General features: G+C 42.3%; 3 protein-coding genes across 3 annotated transcripts; 1 reads left to right on the top strand and 2 right to left on the bottom strand.

Moving 5' to 3' along the window:
- Positions 1-2,921: 2,921 nt before the first annotated feature.
- LOC115568664 (uncharacterized) lies at positions 2,922-6,108 on the bottom strand. The gene is made up of 6 exons (XM_030396168.1): positions 5,991-6,108; positions 4,419-4,745; positions 3,962-4,318; positions 3,756-3,881; positions 3,395-3,456; positions 2,922-3,304 (listed from the first exon to the last, which is right to left on the bottom strand). Exons 1-6 carry the CDS (start codon positions 6,106-6,108, stop codon positions 3,182-3,184), a joined length of 1,113 nt encoding a protein of 370 aa, XP_030252028.1. The 3' UTR covers positions 2,922-3,181.
- Positions 6,109-13,723: 7,615 nt separating this feature from the next.
- On the bottom strand, positions 13,724-15,759 carry LOC115568725 (uncharacterized). Its single transcript, XM_030396285.1, has 6 exons — positions 15,716-15,759; positions 15,216-15,542; positions 14,759-15,115; positions 14,553-14,678; positions 14,198-14,259; positions 13,724-14,108 (listed from the first exon to the last, which is right to left on the bottom strand). Exons 1-6 carry the CDS (start codon positions 15,756-15,758, stop codon positions 13,986-13,988), a joined length of 1,038 nt encoding a protein of 345 aa, XP_030252145.1. The 5' UTR covers position 15,759; the 3' UTR covers positions 13,724-13,985.
- Positions 15,760-17,694: 1,935 nt separating this feature from the next.
- On the top strand, positions 17,695-21,566 carry LOC115568663 (uncharacterized). Its single transcript, XM_030396166.1, has 7 exons — positions 17,695-17,770; positions 18,551-18,634; positions 19,795-20,121; positions 20,396-20,752; positions 20,833-20,958; positions 21,285-21,346; positions 21,439-21,566. Exons 1-7 carry the CDS (start codon positions 17,695-17,697, stop codon positions 21,562-21,564), a joined length of 1,158 nt encoding a protein of 385 aa, XP_030252026.1. The 3' UTR covers positions 21,565-21,566.
- Positions 21,567-23,437: the final 1,871 nt, after the last annotated feature.

Here is a 23,437-nt window from a genome sequence, read left to right as displayed (position 1 = left end):
TACACTGCAGCAGCTCTGCTGTTGGCTGTTTGTTTTAAGAACTCCTTCGTTTTCTTGGGGACGGTTTGTAAAACGAACATCCAGCAATTGATCGGCAGAGTGCGACCTGTAGTTGCCCTGGTAAACACACCACAACGATTGGCTTTCACAGCTGCAGTGTCTCTGGGCTCGTTAGGTAGAGCAGACAGGCCAGGTAGTGGAGCAGCGGCAGGGCAGCCCATCTGTCAACTCTACCTAACAACCTCAGAGACCTTCTGAAGCGTGATTCCAGAGGATGAATAATCCAGACAGGAGCAGCACAAGACAGAGACAGAAGCTGAAGAGGTTGGTGTGTTTACCCGTAAAACTAGAGCTTATAAACAACCAAAAGAAGACATTACCAGAGGTACTGCTGATGAAGGTTCTCTGTCACCCAGTTCATGGTAAACTTAAGTGCTGTATCGTAGGCAACTGAACTCATTTCAGTTTCCTGAAGACGTTTCACCTCTCACCCAAGAGGCTTCTTCAGTTCTAACTAACTGGAAGGGAGGTACAGACTTTTAAACTCTGTGTTGGAGTGTCCTTACAGAGTCGTTAAATACACGTGTGAGCTCTGAGTTTTAGAGTCGTTTGGCCCACCACCCTTCATCTGGGTTGCTAAGCTTAGGTGAGCCATGGTGTGAATGGCTGTTGAGCTGTCTTGGGAGGGAACTCAGTAAAGCATTGTAGGTGGGTCATAAGTAATGTCCTAGGCCACCTCCTCTGTTCAAGGAAGTTCCAGTGTTACTTTGTGAGTAAACAGTTTAAGTCAAGTACAGAGAACGTAACCAAAAATGCAAACTAATCAGAGGCAGAGTAGCTGTGTTGTTTTCGTCAACGATGACGATGGCTAAATTATTTTGTTGACGCCCCTTTTTTTCATGACAAGATAAGACAGTGACGAGATAGACATGTCTCTTTGAGACGTGTGTGAGTTTTCGTTGACGAGACGAGAATGGACGTAAATGTTAGTGCAGGCCTATTCGACTAGGGGCCCATGGGACGGATAAGGCCCTTTTGAAATGTTTTACAGCCCGCAAGACTGCCAGTAAATCACAGTGTGTGATACATATGATATAATAAAATTATGGCATACTGGTAGCTCTGACATACTTCAACAACTAGCGGGTGAGAGGTGAAGAGGTCAGAGAGTCAGCTAAGCTAACAGTGTTTGCAACATGTGGCTCTCAAAACCCAAAAAACGAAAAATTGATTTGGAAAAACACCAGTTCCAGAGCCAATGGATGGACAATATTTATTTGTTTTACCTGTCGCGTCAAGCAATAAACTGGTCTCTTTACTGTGCAATGAAGTGGTTGTTGATGAAAAAGTAAAGGAAAGCGTTACCTCATCCATTAAAAAAGTGCCTCTTTCGGACACATCAACTCTCCTCAGAGTGGAATTACTCGCAAAGGATGTCTCAAGGAAGCTTTTGGAAAACCTCAACAAAGCTGATGTTATGTCTATTGCTGTGGATGAATCATCTGACTGTACTGACATGGCTCAGCTATGCAAACCTATGTCAGATTTCACTACAGAGTGCGCTTCAGAGAAGAACTTCTGGGGCTTATTCCGCTGGAGGGACACACCACAGGTGAGGTGGTGTTTCAAAAAAACACGATGGACACCGTCATGAACATTGTGAACTTCATCCGCTCAACCTCCAGCCTCCAACACCGCCTTTTCCGTATGATGCTTGCCAACATGTTTGTGGAACACACAGACTTGCTTGTTCATAACAATGTGATGCTGTCTCTGTGACAGTTATGTTTTTTGTTAATTATTTTGTTTGTCTGTTTTACTGTTCAGCTCTAATACATTTGACTGTGGGTATGGACCTGCTATATTTGGAATTCTTTATTGTCATGTTATGTTGTGAACTGTCTATTTATTTTTGGTCTGATGGCTTTGCTTTGTTCATCTTGAATGCAGCAAAATATAAATATGGACCTTGGTTAAAAAGCTCCTTATGAGAAAGTATTAAGTTAAAGAAAATGGATATGTGTCATTCGTTCATACTAATGTAACATCTATTATCATCAAGAGTTATTTTTTAGCCATAAGTTGACAAATATTCTGTGTGGCCCACGAACCCCCAGTGATTGTCATATAAAATTTGACTAAAACTTTAGTCCAAAAGACTAAGACTAAATCTAAAATGGCTGCCAAAAACAACACTGCAGAGTAGGGTAGGTCTTGCAAGAACATAGGTCTTGTGTGTGTTTGCTATGTGTAAATGTGCCTGGGTGCAAGGTATCAGTTAGAACATGGTATAGAGTTTAATTGATTTGGGAACTGGATTTGATAATGAAGCACATAATAATTGTTGCTGCTTCAAATTTGTTTGGTTGTCTGGTATTTTATTTGATATATGATAATATGTGTACATATATATATATATAGGGTTAGGGTTTATGTTTTCATGCTGAGCCACATTACAGAAATGGTAACACTAATTTGAATTTTCATAGAGCTCTGACTTTGGAAACTACCTTTGTTTGACTAATCACCTTTCTTTGAAATCCATTGTTCCACTGAAACTAATATGATTGGAACAATATTCATTGCAACCAGTAATGCCTGAGATGACCAGCTGTATTGTCTTTCCATTTCATTACTTGCGCAGTTCACAATTTCTGGTTTCATGTGGATTTAAGTTTTTCTCTCCCAGACTAGATTTGCCTCTACCTGTGATCTGCGGCCGCACTTGCTCATTATGCAGTTATGTTTTCTGCTGTAACCCGGCCTGTTGAACATCAGCATTTAAAAATCACAAAGCTTCTTATCAATTTATTTCAATACTCAGATTTCAAATACAGACAATGCATTATTTCAACTAATACTTTAAATGCAGATAAACAAATTGAATAAAAGAAATCTAATAAAAAAGTTATAGACTCTAATAGCTCTGTTAAAGATTGTATTATTTCTTGACTTAAGTCAGCTAGGGCAAGTAAACGCAAACACATAATATGATGCAATGATCGATATACAAGCATGAAATATAAAGAGCATGTGCTGCAGGATGGTTGTGGCTTTTATTATGAAAAACCTCGTTTTCATTATAGTTTGAAGGGAAGCCACAACATTAATTATTTACACTGTCAATCAGCCAGTACTGTAAACCAACGATTCACACGATTTCATGGACGCACTTTCACATTCAGCATCTAACTTGAGAATACACACTTTCTTCAGTCTTCAACTCTTTCTTCTTGCGTCCTCTTGAAGCTTTCTGTCCAGTCAAGTGCAACGCAGCATAGTTCAGATCATCTCCACCTTCCACCTGTGCAGCAGATAAATGGCTCTTTTACAGTATAGTCATGTTTTTATGCAGAGCTGCTGGGAATTATGTTAATAAAATAACAGTACTTACAATATCACGTACTGGTTGGCTCGAGTTGTCATTTCTTGCTTGTGAAGGTATGCCTTCTATTCCTGATGTTCAATAAAAACAAGAACATTTTGTCCAAAAATTCTTTTGGAATTCTATCATTATTGAGATGTCGTAATGTACAAATGAAAAACAATTGGATGACTTCAATTGTGCTGCATGTTTGATGATACATTAATAATAATCAATCAATTAAAGTGAAAAATAACAGATATTTACATTTATGCATTATTTTATCCTAGAACATGAGGTTGAGGTTCATCCTGTCCTGTGTGATGTACTCTTCGTACATTATATGAACTTTTAAAGTCATACAATTGTTGATATAGTCAACAACACTCACCTTTACATTGTTCACATATTGTTCTTGAAGTTCGGCGACAGATGAAAACAATATTTCCAATCAGAGAAATGACCAAGAAGATTATTGCCATCACCAGAGCAATTAATTCAGGACTCATTCTTCCCTCTAGACAACAAAGAGAAAAACTTACCACTCATGATGTTATTAAAATGTTATGAATACCAGTATTGAATTCAGAATCATACCGATTTCAACTTTAGCTCCATTTCCAAACAGTATCTCTCCACATGTGGCCACAGCACAGTAGTAAGTTCCAGAATCAGAGGAGCTGATGTTCTTAGAGAAGTGATGAACGCAGCTTTTCTGAGTGTCAGATCTGTCTTCACATTCATCACGTCTGTTTCCATCAGTGTAGAGGATGTTTGGATGAGATTTATCTGATCCGACTCTGAACCAGAACACACTGTGATCTCCTGGACATGTTTTAGTCTCAGAGTCAGAGAGGACTGAACACTGGAGAGTCTTCAAGTCTCCTGGACGGACTGGATCAGAGGCTGTCGGCTGCTGAACAACAGTGTAGTTTGATGTCCTCTGAGTGTTTCCTGTGTGATGTTTTAGTTACGTTAAAGAACATTAACACATTGAAGCTGAAAGTAGTTAAAGTGACTCCAAAACATTTAAAAAAACAGATCACATAATTACCTTTTAATGTCAAATAAGTTCCACTCCAAAGATTCTTAGTCCAGTCTATGACTGCACAGTGATACATTCCCTCATCTACTTCAAGTGTGCTGAAAATGGTCAGTTTACTAATATTCTTTTCAACTTTCAGATCAAATCTAGAGGCAGAAAACTCTGTTTCAAACACAGGGGTTGAATGTTTCATTAATGATACAATTAATTTCAGATCATCTCCGACACTCTGCTTGTACCAGTAAAGACATTCACTGCCCAACTCATCTAAAGAAAGAACACATGTGAAGGTCACAGGTTCACCAAGTTGAACTGTGGTCACTGGAACCAGAGCATCTAAAAGAAATTAAAATGTGCAATATATTCATCAGTAAATGACAATTTGAGTAAAATGTAATAAAATGATAATCATAAGATAAAAAATAATCACACTAACCACCATACTCTACATCTAGTTTGCATTAAGATACTTAATTGAGAAAATATAATCGTCGTGATTCGACAGCACTTACATCCTTGATGAAAGAGAAGCAGTGTAACGCAGAACACGATCATCTTCACACTGACTTTATGAGGAAGCTTGTTTGTATTTAAGAGAGTGAAGGTGGTGACGTGTTCAAGATGCTCAGACAATGTAATGCTTCTGATTGGTTATCACAGAATATATATTCAAAGTGCATTTCCTGCCACACGGGTGTTGTCCTGCACTATGTGAAGCATGTTACCTCTCTCTCTCATGCACTCATTATTTGATTTTAATAAAACATTTTCCACTGCATCATGCTGTGGTTGTCCCCTCTTCACCACCACAACACTCAAACACATAATACACACACACACACACACACCAACATACTTTTAGCGGACATATTAGCGAAGAGTTTGTCGGCTGGAGATGCTGAAGACACCCAGCTTTGTTAAGAAGGTGGGGGCAGCAGTGGAGAAGGCTCTAGCGTCGCAGTTTCTGCACTTGTTGCTTCAACAGGCTGGAAATCGTCCGGTGGTCACTGGTTTCACACTCACAAATTTTGAAATGCAGTTTTAAACTGCGCTCACTGACTTGGCAGCCTTATCTCCTGTAACTCCACTTTCATCACTTACACCTCTTGATATGAAAATCCGGTCATACTGTAAAAATGTAATATGAAAATGATTTCATGTTGCAATGTGCATCTTGGATTATCTGGCAGGAATCTCAGCCTGGTCAATTGCGCATCACCTCAAGGTCAACCTTTGTAAAGCTGATCTCCCCTTCATCCCTTGGAAAGCCTGCCCTCGCGTGGACCTGTCAGTCACTGTCATCACCTTCATCCACTGTGAGGAACCTGGGTGTAATCCTAGACGACGGACTATCCTGCACCCCCAGCATCACTGCTGTGGCCTGATCCTGCAGATTTGCCCTCTACAACATCTGAAGGATCTGGTCTTTCCTCACAAAGGATGCAACGCAACTCCTGGTCCAAGCGCTGGTCACCTCCCGCCTGGACTACTGCAACTCGCTCTTGGCTGGACTCCCAGCCTCTGCGACTAAACCCTTGAAGCTTATCCAGAAGGCTTCAGCGCGCCTTGTTTTCAATCTACCCATATTATCCCATGTGACCCCCATCCTCCATGACCTCCACTGGCTTCCTGTTGCAGCCATCATCCGATTCAAGACGATGGTGCTGGCCTTTGAGGCCTTCAGTGGAACTGCACCCATCCACCTCCAATCACTGGTCAGAGCACACGCCCAAGCACGAGCACTTCGCTCTTCTACTTCAGCTGGCCGGCTGATACTGTCATCGCTGAGAGCAAACAAAGGTTGCTCAGCAAAGTCGTGACTCTTCTCTGTTCTAGTGCCTCAGTGGTAGAAAGAACTCCTGACCAATGTCTGGACTGGGCTGTTACTCAATCACTATTCAACCACTTCTTCGCTGAGACCCCTTTCTGACTAAAGCGGTCACCTGCCTGGAGACCCATTAATAGCAAAATTGAGATGCTGAGAGCCACTGGTAGTTGGAGTGCTGGTGAAAAAGCAAGCAAACGCCAAACCCAAAAAATCCACCACAGAATTCACCCACGTCCTTAGATTGGCCAGTCCACCAGAAGTGCTGGTGAAGAAAGTGCAGCTTCTGCTTGGCTCTGGGGTGGCGGTTGAACCTGGATGAATGGCCCCACTGTAAAACTTGGTGCCGGACCTCTTTTGGAAAAATTATGCTTATATTATCAGTTTCTTGCATTGCATTGATATAACCTGCTTGTCTTCCTCTATATGTTTTGTGGAAGTGTACCGAGCTCCTGGAAAAGTACTGCGAAGAAACACACTCACCCTTCCGCGGGACCACAAGGCCTCCAATGGCATCTTGTGTGAATAACATTTGGTGGACATCATAAGAATGTTTGTGTGAAGGATATAGGCTGAAGGCCGTAGGTCCGAAAGTGTGTACGTGTACTTCTCCATCATGCATAACAACTGTACGACTCATATGTACTGTCAAAGTGCCAATCATATAAGTTTACGCCCTGTTGTAGGTGAATAAAAGATGCTTGGGGAGAGCAGCTCATGGGAACTCGGAAGCCCAGACTTTGTGTGCTGACTTCTGCTCTTCCCCTTTGCCTAGAAAGACAATCTCCATGTCCGTGTCTCATTTCTTAACAGATTTAAACCCAACATTTCTTGGTGCCGTGACCCGGATCCCAACATACCCAGCTCTGCCAGAAGGAGGACGACACACCGAAGCCCGTCGACGGGCAGGACCACAACAAGTGGCCTGAAGGAGACGTCCCCTCCAACTGAACAGCGTTGGATTGACGGGATCCGGACTTTGAAACTAAGGAGACGGGACCGGAGAACTGAGGAAAAATCATATCACCTTCTCTTGTGAGTAAAAACACCCTACATTTAGAAACAGGATATTGCAAATTCCTAGGTAAAGTAAAATAGAAACAAAATTAAAATCAGTTTAAGTAGTATTTTTCTTTGAAGCAGCAGCATAGAATGAAACCTTATCGGTGTTAACGAACGTCTATGGCCTGTTGAAGTAGAAGAGAACACATAAAAAACACAACGCAGACTAGGGAAAAGCATTAAAAATAATGATCACTGAAACGAAAATTTGCATACAATGGCTGGGAAGAATTCTCGTAAAACTGTAGATGAAGACAGTACAGGGGATAAAAAGTATATGAAGCAATGGAATCTATATAAATGGAAAAAGAAGTATGGATTTACAGGCCGCCTAAAAGTAAGAGAAATAGAGGATTTAATATCCCGCTTGGAGACTAGTCTCATCACCAAGCGAGGGAAAAAGCATGAAAAAAGAGCTGACGAGCTCCGCATAGCGCAAGGATGGTTAACACAGTCTGAAGCCAGACAGGATAACCTTAAGAAGCAAAAAGAAGTGAAAAAGGAAGCTAAGAAAAGTGCGCAAAGAAGACAATGAGACAAACTGCAGGCAAGCGCCTGAACCTCCCCCATACGTTCCAGTGGCTAGTGCGCCGGTCGAACAAAACATTCCAGAGCAACAAAACATTCCAGAGCCAGTTCCAGAGCCAAAATTGGCATCTGCAGCTAAACCATCCCATTTGTCCCACTGGCCGCCTCTGTACCCAAAGGTGCCAACTCCTAAAACTGAAAAAATGAACGATAGGGGGGGCCCTAGTCATGGGTTGCGACCAGCAGGCCTCCTTCGAGCACCCAACAGATACACCCCCACAAACAGCCCGGCTGGAAGCCCCAGCCTGACTGTCAAACTTAAAAAAAGAGAACCACCAGCAAAAAACTCTTCAAATATGATAGCTGAAGAAGTGTTTCCCCAGATCCAAGTTGCCAATCCTCAGGCGGGGGGTGAGGATCAGCCTCCAATCCTGTACGTTTTTCGTCCTTGGACTCTCGCGGAGGCCGCAAATGCTGTAGCCGGCATTCCTCCACCAGAGGACGATCCAGATGAATGGATAAAATGTATGAGAGAATTGATAGACTCCTACCGCTTGAATGGACAGGAAGCAGGGGAAGCTATGCAATCATCGTTGAAAATTAAGTGGGGGAGAGTAAAGGGTAATTACACAGGGAGAAATGGTGTAGGGACAGTGTTTGCATATCCAGCCGATGGAATGCTGGCGGGAGACTATAAAGACGCTCTCGATGCAATAGCAGCTAGAGTGAAGGCCACTTTTGCGCGCGCAGCAAACTACTCTCGCATAGCTGCCATAAAACAGAAAACAGACGAGGATCCTGAGGATTTTAGGGCTCGAATGGAAACCGTGTTTCGTGCTAATAGTGGTATATCATTTAATGAAAATAAAACTGATGCATACCAACAACAACTCAAACATGCTATTATGCATGATTTACACCCAGATGTTGCAGGCTGGGTCCGCAAACATTTCATTGAATTTGACACCGCGGACGTTCCTACCACTATGCAGTGGGTCCGCCATGCAACCAAACACTTAGACTCCAAGAATAAGAAAGGGAAAGGAGGAAAGGGAGCGAACACATTTTTCTATGATGACGAAGACTGTGATGCTTTCCTCAATGACAGCCCAGATTGTCACACAGTGGAAACGAAGGGGGATGATAACCTCAACAGAGAAGCCTGTCCTCGGGATGTTTTGGCAATTCTGACACATACTCAGCAGCGGCAATACACGCTCTTATCACCCTCGATGTCCTCCGTGATATGCAGACCTCTGCTCCTGATAATGAAAAACAGTATTGGGTCAAACAAGGCGCTGAAACAGACAAAACAGGACTGTATACACAGGCTAACAAACCTACTCTCCCTAAAAACTTTTACAAAGCTGCCGCCATTTTGAGTCATGGGCCTTGCCATGTCTTAACAGGAGGGATGACAGAATTCCTACTCAAAAAACTTTTGCAGATCATGTGTAATTTGCATAAAATACAACCCACAGGGCAATGTAAGACCAAAACGAGGGAAATTCCCAGAACCAAACGAACCTTTTCAGACTATGCACATGGATTTCATAGAACTAAACAGAAGCGGGCCATACAAATACTGTTTAGTACTAGTTGATGCATATTCAAAATGGGTTGAAATAATACCTTCAAAAGCTGCAGATTCACTGACAGTAGCAAAAGCATTGTGCAAAACAATTGTGCCACAGTATGGGATCCCCGAAGTATTGTACAGTGATAATGGTGCACATTTTGTGAACCAAGTTGTCAAGTCAAGCTGCAAAACACTTACAAATAAATCATTGTGCCTACCACCCTCAAAGTGCAGGTCTGGTAGAAAGAACAAATGGGACTGTCAAAGCTCGGTTAAAGAAATGCATGGAAGAAACAAAGAGACCATGGCCTGACTGCTTAGATCTAGTGAAATTGTACATGAGAATCACTCCGACCGATAAAGGGTTAACCCCATTTGAGATAGTTCATGGTAGAGCATTTAGACTCCCTGCTTTCTCAAAAGACCTTGAGGTATCTGAAGAAAAGACAACATTGGCGGAGCACATGAGAAAACTGTTGGACCAAAAAAATGTTTTCAAAACAAATTTACTGCCCTCTGATTCTCTTCCCCCTCCACAGGACAGCCAGAAAGTGAGGCCAGGGGACTACATATTCGTCAGAATCATCAAAAGAAAATGTTGGTCCAGCCCACGGTGGGAGGGTCCGTACCAGGTCCTGCTAACAACACCAACAGCAGTAAAGATTGCAGAAAGGACAACTTGGATCCACCTCAGCCACTGCAAACTGCAGCCTACCTCTGTCTCAACTGGACAGTGGGGAAGTCTGGGCTACAAAGGGGGCTCTGCTATATAGCGGCAGGGCCGTCTCAAACCCCAGTGAAGAAAACAACTGATCCCTGTCCTATTAGGATGACAGAGCAAGGTGATGCAGAATCGGATTGTTCTGGACTTGCTAACAGGATCACAAGGAGGAGTGTATGCAGTTATTGGACAAACATGTTGTACCTACATCCCTGACGGCATGACGGACGGAGGAGATATCTACCAAGCTCTGCAAAACCTGACCGATCTCCAAAGCTATGTGCTGGAGCAAACCCCCGGTGCTGATCCACTCCCAGACTGGATGACTGGATTCTTTAACAGCACCTGGTGGCAGGTTCTCCTAAAGGCATTGGTACCCGTGTTCGTAGTCATGCTGTTGTTCCTCTGTTTTATCTCTTGTGTGATACGATCGATGTTTGAGAAAATGGTTCAACAAAGTTTTGTGCAAATGCAATTATTATCCCAAAGGTATGAGTTTGTTAATCCTCAACCTTATGCTGATTAAAAATGTTTTATGCCTCGTCTTTTTCCGATGAAGGTATTATCGAAAATGGTGACAAGAGATAATAACCTGACGAACTAAAAGTACGAGCAATAAAACTGATAAACAGGAGGGAAAAGTTGGGAAAAATTATGCTTATATTATCAGTTTCTTGCATTGCATTGATATAACCTGCTTGTCTTCCTCTATATGTTTGTGGAAGTGTACCGAGCTCCTGGAAAAGTACTGCGAAGAAACACACTCACCCTTCGGCGGGACCACAAGGCCTCGAATGGCATCTTGTGTGAATAACATTTGGTGGACATCATAAGAATGTTTGTGTGAAGGATATAGGCTGAAGGCCGTAGGTCCGAAAGTGTGTACGTGTACTTCTCCATCATGCATAACAACTGTATGACTCATGTACTGTCAAAGAGCCAATCATATACGCTTACGCCCTGTTGTAGGTGAATAAAAGATGCTTGGGGTGAGCAGCTCATGGGAACTCGGAAGCCCAGACTTTGTGTGCTGACTTCTGCTCTTCCCCTTTGCCTAGAAAGACAATCTCCATGTCCGTGTCTCATTTCTTAACAGATTTAAACCCAACACTTCCTCCGGCACAAATAGGCGAAAATTATTACGTTGACGCCCTTTTTTTTCATGACTATAACGACATGGTGACGAGATAAACATGGCATGACATGACATGACTAAAACATGACGAGACGTGTGTGAGTTTTCATTGACGAGACGAGAATGGACGTAAATGTTAGTGCAGGCCTATTCGACTAGAGGCCCGCGGGACGGATACGGCCCTTTTGAAATTATTTACGGCCCGCAAGTAAATAGCTCAGTCCGTGCGGACTTGGCTTGGGGACTTGAAGGTCGGCGGTTCAAGTCCCACCCTGACCAAAAAAAAAAAATGATGTGGACTGGCAGTTGGAGAGTGCTGGTTCACATCCTGGGCATTGCCAAGGTGCCCTTGAGCAAGGCACAGACCTGTGAAACGAGTGCATATCTCTCTTGAAAGAATACAACGTGAAGAGGCACTACAAGTAAAACCACAGCTCGTTTTCTGCCAGTTTTCCAGAGTGCTCGGAGGAACAGCAAGGCAAAGCACAGCGTCTGCTAGCGTCTTTTCAACAGTGTCAAGTCGCCCTTGGTCGCTTTTGCACGGAACAAGAGAGGGGTATGATAGCATCCCTTCGTGTAGCCTGGGCACTCACCAGACAGAAGAGGCCTTTTAACAAGGTGGAGACGGTTAAAGATTGTATGCTTGCTGTCATTGATGGAGTGGTTGTTGATGAAAAAGGAAAGGAAAGCGTTACCTCATCCATTAAAAAAGTGCCTCTTTCGGACACATCAACTCTCCTCAGAGTGGAATTACTCGCAAAGGATGTCTCAAAGAAGCTTTTGGAAAACCTCAACAAAGCTGATGTTATGTCTATTGCTGTGGATGAATCAACTGACTGTACTGACATGGCTCAGCTATGCATCTATGTCAGATTTCACGACAGAGTGCGCTTCAGAGAAGAACTTCTGGGGCTTATTCCGCTGGAGGGACACACCACAGGTGAGGTGGTGTTTCAAAAGATTGTTGCAATTTTTAACGAGCGTGAGTTGGACTTGCAGAAAGTTTGCCTTTTGGATACCGATGGTGCTCCAGCCATGGTCAGTAGATTACAAGGGCTGGTGGCAAGGCTATCAACTCTAGCCCCACATATGCAGTTTTTTCACTGCATCATTCATCAGTCTGTGTTGTGTGCAAAGCTGAGCGGTGATCTAAAAAACACCATGGACACCGTCATAAACATTGTGAATTTCATCTGCTCAACCTCCAGCCTCCAACACCGCCTTTTCAGTATGATGCTTGCCGACATGTTTGTGGAACACACAGACTTGCTTGTTCATAACAATGTGATGCTGTCTCTGTGACAACAGTTATGTTTTTTGTTGATTATTTGTTTGTCTGTTTTACTGTTCAGCTCTAATACATTTGACTGTGGGTATGGACCTGCTATGTTCGGAATTGTTTATTGTCATGTTATGTTGTGAACTGTCCATTTATTTTTGGTCTGATGGCTTTGCTTTGTTCATCTTGAATGCAGCAAAATATAAATATGGACCTTGGTTAAAAAGCTCCTTATGAGAAAGTATTAGTTAAAGAAAATGGATATGTGTCATTCGTTCATACTAATGTAACATCTATTATCATCAAGAGTTATTTTTTAGCCATTAGTTGACAAATATTCTGTGTGGCCCACGAACCCCCAGTGATTGTCATATAAAATTTGACTAAAACTTTAGTCCAAAAGACTAAGACTAAATCTAAAATGGCTGCCAAAAACAACACTGCAGAGTAGGGTAGGGTAGGTCTTGCAAGAACATAGGTCTTGTGTGTGTTTGCTATGTGTAAATGTGCCTGGGTGCAAGGTAGCAGTTAGAACATGGTATAGAGTTTAATTGATTTGGGAACTGGATTTGATAATGAAGCACATATTAATTGTTGCTGCTTCAAATTTGTTTGGTTGTCTGGTATTTTATTTGATATATAATAATATGTGTACATATATATATATATAGGGTTAGGGTTTATGTTTTCATGCTGAGCCACATTACAGAAATGGTAACACAAATTTGAATTTTCATAGAGCTCTGAATTTGGAAACTACCACCTTAGTTTGACCAATCACACTGCTGAAGCCTTTCTTTGAAATCCATTGTTCCACTGAAGCTAATATGATTGGAACAATATTCATTGCAACCAGTAATGCCTGAGATGACCAGCTGTATTGTCTTTCCATTTCATTGCTTGCGCAGTTCTCAATTTCTGGTCTCATGTGGATTTAAGTTTTGCTCTCCCAGACTAGATTTGCCTCTACCTGTGATCTGCGGCCACACTTGCTCATTATGCAGTTATGTTTTCTGCTGTAACCCGGCCTGTTGAACATCAACATTTAAAAATCATAAAAAGCTTCTGATCAATTTATTTCAATACTCAGATTTCAAATACAGACAATGCATTATTTCAACTAATACTTTAAATGCAGATAAACAAATTGAATAAAAGAAATCTAATGAAAAAGTTATAGACTCTAATAGCTCTGTTAAAGATTGTATTATTTCTTGACTTAAGTCAGCTAGGGCAAGTAAACGCAAACACATAATATGATGCAATGATCGATATACAAGCATGAAATATGAAGAGCATGTGCTGGAGGATGGTTGTGGCTTTTATCATGAAAAACCTTGTTTTCATAATAGTTTGAAGGGAATCCACAACGTTAATTATTTACACTGTCAATCAGCCAGTGCTGTAAACCAACGATTCACACGATTTCATGGACACACTTTCACATTCAGCATCTAACTTGAGAATACACACATTCTTCAGTCTTCAACTCTTTCTTCTTACGTCCTCTTGAAGCTTTCTGTCCAGTCAAGTGCAACGCAGCATAGTTCAGATCATCTCCACCTTCCACCTGTGCAGCGGATAAATGGCTCTTTTACAATATAGTCATGTTTTATACAGAGCTGCTCAGAATTATGTTAATAAAATAATAGTACTTACAATATCACGTACTGGTTGGCTCGAGTTGTCATGTCTTGCTTGTGAAGGTATGCCTTCTATTCCTGATGTTCAATAAAAACATTTTGTCCAAAAATTCATTACTATCACTATCATTATTGAGATTGTGTAATGTACAAATAAAAAACAATTGGATGACTTAAATTGTGCTGCATGTTTGATGATACATTAATAATAATCAATCAATTAATGTGAAAAATAACAGATATTTACTTTTATGCATTATTTTATCCTAGAACATGAGGTTGAGGTTCATCCTGTCCTGTGTGATGTACTCTTCGTACATTATTAGAACTTTTCAAGTCATACAATTGACGATTCTGTCTGTAACACTTACCTTTACCTTGTTCACATATTGTTCTTGAAGTTCGGCAACAGATGAAAACAATATTTCCAATCAGAGAAATTACCAAGCAGATTATTGCCATCACCAGAGCAATTAATTCAGGACTCATTCTTCCCTCTAGACAACAAAGAGAAAAACTTACCACTCATGATGTTATTAAAATGTTAAGAATACCAGTATTGGATACAGAATCATACCGGTTCTCAGTTTAGCTCCATTTCCAAACAGTATCTCTCCACATGTGGCCACAGCACAGTAGTAAGTTCCAGCATCAGAGGAGCTGATGTTCTTAGAGAAGTGATGAACACAGCTTTTCTGAGTGTCAGATCTGTCTTCACATTCATCACGTCTGTTCCCATCAGTGTAGAGGATGTTTGGATGAGATTTATCTGATCCGACTCTGAACCAGAACACACTGTGATCTCCTGGACATGTTTTAGTCTCAGAGTCAGAGAGGACTGAACACTGGAGAGTCTTCAAGTCTCCTGGACGGACTGGATCAGAGGCTGTCGGCTGGTGAACAACAGTGTAGTTTGATGTCCTCTGAGTGTTTCCTGTGTGATGTTTCAGTTAAGATAAAGTACATTAACACAATGAAGCTGAAAGTGGTTAAAGTGACTCCAAAACATTGCAAAAAACAGATCACATTATTACCTTGTAATGACAAATAGGTTCCACTCCAAAAAGTGTCATTCCAGTCTATGACTGCACAGTGATACATTCCCTCGTCTTCTTCAGTTGTTCTCAAAATGGTCAGCATACTAATTCTCTTCTCAACTTTCAGATCGAATTTAGAGGCAGAAAACTCTGGTCCAAACACAGGTTTTGAATGTTTCACAAATGTTACAATTAATTTCAGATCATCTCCGACACTCTGTTTGAACCAGCAAAGAGGTTTACCACCCAACTCATTGAAAGGCAGAACACATGTGAAGGTCACAGGTTCACCAAGTTGAACTGTGGTCACTGGAACCAGAGCATCTAAAAGAAATTAAAATACACAATAGATTAATAAGTAAATGACAATTAGCGTATAATGTTAACAAAGATAAATAAGATAAAAGATAATCACACTAACCACCATACTCTACATCTAGTTTGCATTAAGATACTTGAATAAGAAAATATAATGGTCAAGATTCGACAGCACTTACGTCCTTGATGAAGGAGAAGCAGTGTAACGCAGAACACGATCATCTTCACTCTGACTTTATGAGGAAACTTGTTTGTATTTCAGAGAGTGAAGGTGGTGACGTGTTCAAGATGCTCAGACCATCTAATGCTTCTGATTGGTTATCACAGAATATACATACAAAGTGCATTTCCTGCCACATGGGTGTTGTCCTGCCCTATGAGAAGCATGTTACCTCTCTTTCTCGTGCACTCACTAAACTATTTGATGTTAATAAAAAAATTTCCACTGCATCATGCTGTGGTTGTCCCCTCTTCACAACCACAACACTCACATAAACACATAATACACACATACACACACACACACACACACACACCAACATACTATTAGTGGACATATTAGCAAGAGTTAGTCGGCTGGAGAGGCTGAAGACGCCCAGTTTTGTTAAGGGGGTGGGGGCAGCAGTGAAGAGGGCTCCCAGTTTCGGCACTTCGTTGGTTCAAAAGGCTGGAAATCTTCCGGTGGTCACTGGTTTCACACTCACAAATGTTCAAATGCAGTTTCAAACTGCGCTCACTGAGTTGGCAGCTTTGTCTCCTGTAACTCTACTTTTATCTCTTCCACCTCTTGATATGAAAATCCGGTCATGCTGTAAAAATGTAATGTGAAAGTGATTTCATGTTGCAATGCGCATCTCGGAATGCCTGGCAGACATCTAAGCCTGGTCAATTGGTCAAGCCCGGCACCACCTCAAGCTCAACCTTTGTAAAACTGATCTCCTCTTTGACCTGGGGAAAGACTGCCATCAGATGGATCTGTCAGTCTCTGTCGTCACAGTATCGCCTTCATCCATTGCGAGGAACCTGGGTGTATCCCTTGACAACGGACTGTCCTGCACCCCCAACATCACTGTTGTGTCCCAATCCTGCAGATTTGCCCTCTACAACATTCGCAGGACTCTGTCTTTCCTCACAAAGGATTCAACGCAACTCCTGGTCCAAGCGCTGGTCATCACCCGCCTGGACTACTGCAACTGGTTGGACTCCTAGCCTCTGTGACTAACCATTGAAGCATATCCAGAAGGCTGCAGCATGCCTCATTTTCAATCCACCCATTTTCTCCCATGTGACCCCCCTCCTTTGTGACCTCCACTGGCTTCCTGTTGCAGCCCACATCCGATTTAAGAGGATTGCTGGCCTTTAAGGCCATCAACAAAACTGCAACAATCTACCTCCAATCACTGGTCAGACCACACACCCAAGTGCGAAATGCGAGCACTTCGCTCTACTATATAAGCTGGCCAGCTAGTACCGCCATCACTGAGAGCAAACAAATGTCACTCAGCGAAGTTGCGACTGTTCTCTGTTCTAGTTACTCAGCAGTAGAATGAACTCCCGACCAATGTCAGGACTGGGCTGTTACTCAATCACTACTTAAACACTTCTTTGTTGATGCCCCTTTCTGACTAAAGCGGTCACCTGCCTGGAGACCCAAAATTCAACTGCAAAAGCACAGGGCAGTCGCTACGCACATTTATAACACAATATGTAGAATTCAAATACTTTGCACTAAATGTCAAGATATGGACCTGAATCTTCAACAACCTACCAGCAAGAGTACTTAACACACATACTATGTTATGCTTCGTTTGTAGAGAGTTGAACCCAAAAGTGGACAATGAGACAGGGAGTAGTGTGCAAGGTAATTTATTGACTTCACAAGGTAATTGCAGGTGAAGGTGGGGAGAGGCTGAGTCTGGTGCTGGTGGTTATAGTGGCAAGTAGATACTCTGGTGAACGCAGGACAAGGCTGTTGGCTGCAGAGCTGCTGAGTTCTGGGAGCCACTGGTAGTTGGAGTGCTGGTGAAAAAGCAAGCAAACGCCAAACACAAAAATCCACCACAGAATTCAGCCCCGTCCTTAGATTGGCCAGTCCACCAGAAGTGCTGGTGAAGAAAGTGCAGCTTCCACTGGGCTCTGGGGTGGCGGTTGAACCTGGATGAAAGGCCCCACTGTAAAACTTGGTGCCAGACCTCCTCCGGCACAAATGGGCGATCTGATGGACCTGTACCAGGGTCAGGGTGACTGTCCCAGGTAGCTGGACCAATGATCCAGGGATATGGGCTCAGGACCAGCAGGAGGTGCGTCAGGGGAGGAGAGTCGAGAGGGGCATCTGATTTCTATTTCTGGAGTATGAGCTGGTATGTAATTAAAGTGGCTTAGGAATAGTGACCAGAACTTGGAAGAGCAGTGCCTTCAGCTTCTTAAAGGCTGCGTCGGCACCAGGAGACCGGGTTAAAGGTGAAGCTGTGGAAGTAAGTTGGGTGAGGTGAGCCGCGACTCAGCTGTAGTCACGGTTGAATCATCGGTAGAAGTTGGCAAATCCCAGGAATCGTTGTAGCTGCTTCCTCATTGGAAGGTGTGGGCCACGCAATTTACGGCCCCGATCTCTGCAGGGTCTGGCTGAAGCCTCCCCTGAGCTATAACAAAACCCAAAAAGCCGTCTTCAGCTGAGTGGAACTCACACTTCTCCAGTTTTGCAAACAGTTTGTTGTCCAGAAGCGCCAACCTCACCTACTCGATGTGTTCGCCTAGGCTCCTGGAGAATATCAATATATCGTCCAAGCAGAGGAACACAAAATGGTTTAGCTTTAGTGGAGAATGTCATTGATTAGGGTTTGAAACACAGCTGGGGTGTTAGAGAGACCGAAAGGCATTACTTGGAATCCAGTTGTCCAAGGGGGATGTTGAACACCGTCTTCCACTCGTCGTACTATTATATAGTTGAGAATTATTTCGTGCCACTTGTTGTTTCCTCGTCTTGCATTAATCCTGCCTTCTCCGCTTGTCTCCAGGGATCAAGATACGTCCTGATCAGCCTACTCCGCCAACCATCCAGCCTCCAGCACCTCGGACACCACGTCTACCATGTAACCATGGTACTTATCTCCTGTACTTTGTGTTTCGAAGTAATTGACAAATGTGAGCATGCTAACACACTAAACTTATTATATGGTAAACCCGCTAAACCTAATTTTGAGCATATTAGCATGCTAATGTTAGCAGTAACCTCACTACTAGCCCTACTACCTGTGCCTGAGTCACATCAGATTTTCACCAGCAGTGGTGGTAGTTAAATGGTGTGCACATCATCAGTGAAGTGAGTTTGACAACAGGAACAATTGAACAGAGGTCAGCAAGCTGTTGCAGTCAGGTTACTTAACAGGACTGAAGATGAATCCACTTCTTAATTCCAAAAGTTAAAGAGAAATTTCTGAGCTCTCCTGCCGTCACTAAACGGCTCTGGATCAGATCAGAATCTGAAAACCTCTAGCCGGCCCTGCAAACAAAACTTCGTAAACATCTGTTTATTTGTTTTGATAGAGAGCCCCCTAGTGGCAGAAGCTACATATTGTAGATTTAAGGCATACAAGCAGTGGGATTTTGAAGTTCCACGTGCAGTTTCTATGAATGGGGATGCAACGGAGGATGCAAATGAGAGAACTCAGAGTGATAAGATGTAATGTTTAATAATTTGTCGTTTAACTTGGAAAAAAGCAATAGCAATAAACATGCCACATGCAACAATATCCCCATGTCAGTGCTGTTACTTAGAATAATAGTATTTCTCAACACTGAATCCAGAAAGGAAAGAGCCAAAAGACTGAGTGAAGATGAACAAATGTTGAAGAAAAAACATGAATCAATCAAGTTTAGTTAGATGTCAGTTAATAAGTGAATTGGACAAGAGAGAGAGTTAATATGATTTCACATAGAGCAGGATTACACCCCAGTGGCAGGAAGTACAGAATTTTAGCCAATCAGAAGCAGCTGATGGTCTGACCTATCAGGACCATGTCACCACCTTCACTCACAAAATAACCGAGAAGTCTCCAAACAAGAGATAAAGTCAAGATGATCGTGTTTAGTGTGACACTGCTTCTCCTCCATCAGGGATGTAAGTGATTTATAATACAATATTTTTTCATTTAAGTATCTGTAGGCAATCAGTGTGTATGATTGCATTGTGTTCTATACATATTCATCACAGTAATTATCATTTACTGTTTAATGAATTGTACATTTTTATTTCATCTAGATTCGCTGATTCCAGTCACCACAGTTCAACTCGGTGAGTCTGCGACCTTCACGTGTGTTTTGCCTGATTACGAGTTGAACCAAAGACAATTTCACTGGTACAAGCAGAGTGTCGGAGACAATCTGGAGCTAGTTGTGTCACATCGGAAAAAAACAAACCCTGTGTTCGGACCGGAGTATTCTGCCTCCAGGGTGGATCTAAAAGTTCATATGAGCATCAGCTATCTGACCATTTTTAAGACAACTGAAGAAGACGAGGGAATGTACCACTGTGCAGTCATGGACTGGGCAAAGATTACTTGGAGTGGAACCTATTTGTCATTGAAAGGTAATTATGTGTTCTGTTTTTTCAATGTAAACATTCACTTCAACTTCTTAAAGCTACACAGTGTTAATGTTTCCTAACAATATATTTTTCTTAAATAACCAAACATTGTTTAAAGGTATTTAGAGACAAATTAACTACTTCTGGAACACTCACTTAAACAATGCATCTGGTTTGTCCAATGTAATTGCTATGGCCATTTCACTTATGATTTCTGTTCAGTAGAAATGAGTATATATCCTGCTTACGCTATATTTTAACTTCTCAAAATACACAGGAAACACTCAGAGGACATCGAACTACACTGTTGTTCAGCAGCCGACAGCCTCTGATCCAGTCCGTCCAGGAGACTTGAAGACTCTCCAGTGTTCAGTCCTCTCTGAGTCTGAGACTAAAACATGTCCAGGAGATCACAGTGTGTTCTGGTTCAGAGTCGGATCAGATAAATCTCATCCGAACATCCTCTACACTGATGGAAACAGACGTGATGAATGTGAAGACAGATCTGACACTCAGAAAAGCTGCGTTCATCACTTCTCTAAGAACATCAACTCCTCTGATGCTGGAACGTACTACTGTGCTGTGGCCACATGTGGAGAGATACTGTTTGGAAATGGAGCTAAAGTGGAAATCGGTATGATTCTGAATTTAATACTGGTTTTCATAACATTTTTATAACATCATGAGTGTTAAGTTTTTTTCTTTGTTGTCTAGAGCGACGAATGATTCCTGAATTAATTGCTCTGGTGATAGCAATAATCTGCTTGGTCATTTCTCTGATTGGAAATATTGTTTTCATCTGTCGCCGAACTTCAAGTTCAATATGTGAACAATGTAAAGGTGAGTGTTGTTGACTGAATCAAAACGATTATACTCGGTTGGTTTCTTAGTTCACACAGGACTGGGTGAACTTTAACGTCATGTTCTGAACTCAATAGATATTAGTAGAAGTTGATTAATTAATGAATCAGTTTTAATTCACTTAATTTTGAGTTGTTGTCTTCCTGATTGTTTGCAGCATTGAACTTGTGCATTACACAATGTCAGTATTTAGGGAAATCAAACAATAGTTATATATACGTTTATATATTTTTTTATGAAAACTTGTTAATCAGGTCAAAGTGTCGAGTCATAATAAGCATAATATTCCTGTTTTCATTCATCAGGAAGAGAAAGCGTCTCTTCACCAGCAGGACCCGACAGCTCGAGCCAGACAGCACATGATTTTGTAAGTGATGATACCAGTTTATTGATTAAAAATTCCCGGTAACACAGAACACAAAAGTGATTGTACCATGAGCTTTTTTATTTGCTGCACAGACTGATGGTGGACATGATCTGAACTACGCTGCGCTGGATTTCGCTGGAAGGAAAGCTACAAGGGGAAGAAAGAAGAAAGAGTTGAAGACTGAAGAAAGTGTATATTCTCAGATTAAAGTGTGTTGAAACCTCTGGCTTCATTTCGTAGGAAAAAAATCTGTTATTAATTCCCCTGTAATCATGTGAGAGTGAGCATGCACACATAAAGCATCTTAATGCATATTCAATTGTTCATTTGTAGGTTGACCTTTTCAACATGTTGTGTTCACAGAAATATTAACCCTTTATCAGTGGTTTGTTGTTATTTGTTTGGTTGTTTGTTTGTACAGTAAAAGTGAAAAGCTTTTTACTTGTTATCTTATTCAAGTCTGTTTCATTTTATTTCTGGCGTACAAGTGCGACTGTACAACAGACAAGATACAAATTCTTACAAATAAATCTCTCTTAACCACTTAAATGTACCTTTGATGGCAAACTTGGTTCTGAACCTTGAAGTGATAGTTCAGGTCTTGTGAGGATAATAATAATAATAATAATTCATTTCATTTATATAGCACTTACAGAGATGAAGACACAAAAAGATAATTAAAAAAACACAAAAAGGGCAACGATAGTCAGGGGGGACAAGCGGGAGACAGCACAACGGAGAACAGAAGCTATGGTGGAGTGTGGAATAGATGACACTGTTACAGACATACAGACAAAACAGGTACAGCAGCAGTTTAAAGGTGGCAGGGATGGATCGAAGAGCGGTGGGGGGCTGATGGGTGAGGAGAGTAGAAGGAGAGTGTAGAGGGGCAGGTCAAGGGGAGAGGGCAGGGATGAAGGTGGTTATGGGTAGGGGAGGTCATAGGCTTGAGAAAAGAGGTAGGTTTTTAGACGGGATTTGTATGTGGAAAGTGAGGGAGAGTCACGGACTGGTTGGGGGAGAGAGTTCCGGAGCTGTTCTGGAGAAGGCTCTGTCTCTGAAGGTTTTGAGTCTGGATGGTGGTACGGTCAGAGTGAGAGTGGACGAGGATCGGAGGGCTCGGGAGGGGCGATGGGGGATAAGGAGGTCAGACAGGTAGGGTGGGGCCAGGTGATGGAGAGCCTTGAAGGTCAGGAGGAGTATTTTGAAATCGATGTGTTGTTTGATGAGGAGCCAGTGGAGAGTGTAGAGAACGGGGGTGATGTGTTCACGGGACCGGGTGTGAGTAAGGAGGCGAGCAGCAGAGTTTTGGACCATTTGGAGTCTATGGAGGGAATGAGAGGTGATGCCAGTGAGGAGGGTTAGGGAGTTGTAGTAGTCAAGATGTGAGGAGATGAAGGCGTGGATAAGGGATTCAGCAGCAGGGGGGGAGAGGCAGTGTCTGATTTTGGCGATGCGGCGGAGGTGGAAGTAGGAGGTCTTGACAATGGAGCTGGCAGTGGGGATCAAAGGAGAGGTGGGGTCCAGGATAACACCAAGGTTGCGTCCCAGTGGGGAGGGAGAGATGGTCGAGCTGTTAATGGTGAGTGAGATGGGTCCAGTTTTGTTGAGAGTGGATTTGGTGCCAATGAGGAGGAGCTCTGTTTTGTCACTGTTGAGTTTGAGGAAGTTCTCTGACAGCCATGTTTTTATTGTAGAGATGCAGGTTTCGATGTGGTTGATGGGAGGATTTTGGGTGGGTTTGGTGCTGATGTAGATCTGGGTGTCATCGGCGTAACAGTGGAAGTCCAGGTTGAGTTTGCGGATGATGTGACCAAGGGGGAATAGATGATGTTGGGTTGTATGAGATACTTATCCCTGAGTGAGTTTGTTCCTTGCAGTAGAGGAGCAGCGCTGTTGAGTGGATGTAGTGCCAAAGGAAAACGCTGTTTAACGACCATATAAAGCGCCAAAAATGCCATCAGTCATCTACTGCAGCTAACACTGACTTTGGGTAAGACCTCATACAACCCCACACCAAAATACCAGAACTATCCCTTTAAAGCTGAAGTTTGAATGTGTTGGATATACTCGTATTTCGAACCAGATGAA

Source organism: Sparus aurata, chromosome 18 (assembly GCF_900880675.1).
Source record: "Sparus aurata chromosome 18, fSpaAur1.1, whole genome shotgun sequence".
Lineage (NCBI taxonomy): Eukaryota > Metazoa > Chordata > Actinopteri > Spariformes > Sparidae > Sparus > Sparus aurata.
Note: the sequence above shows the minus strand (reverse complement) of the source record. Positions and strands in the feature narration are given on the sequence as shown.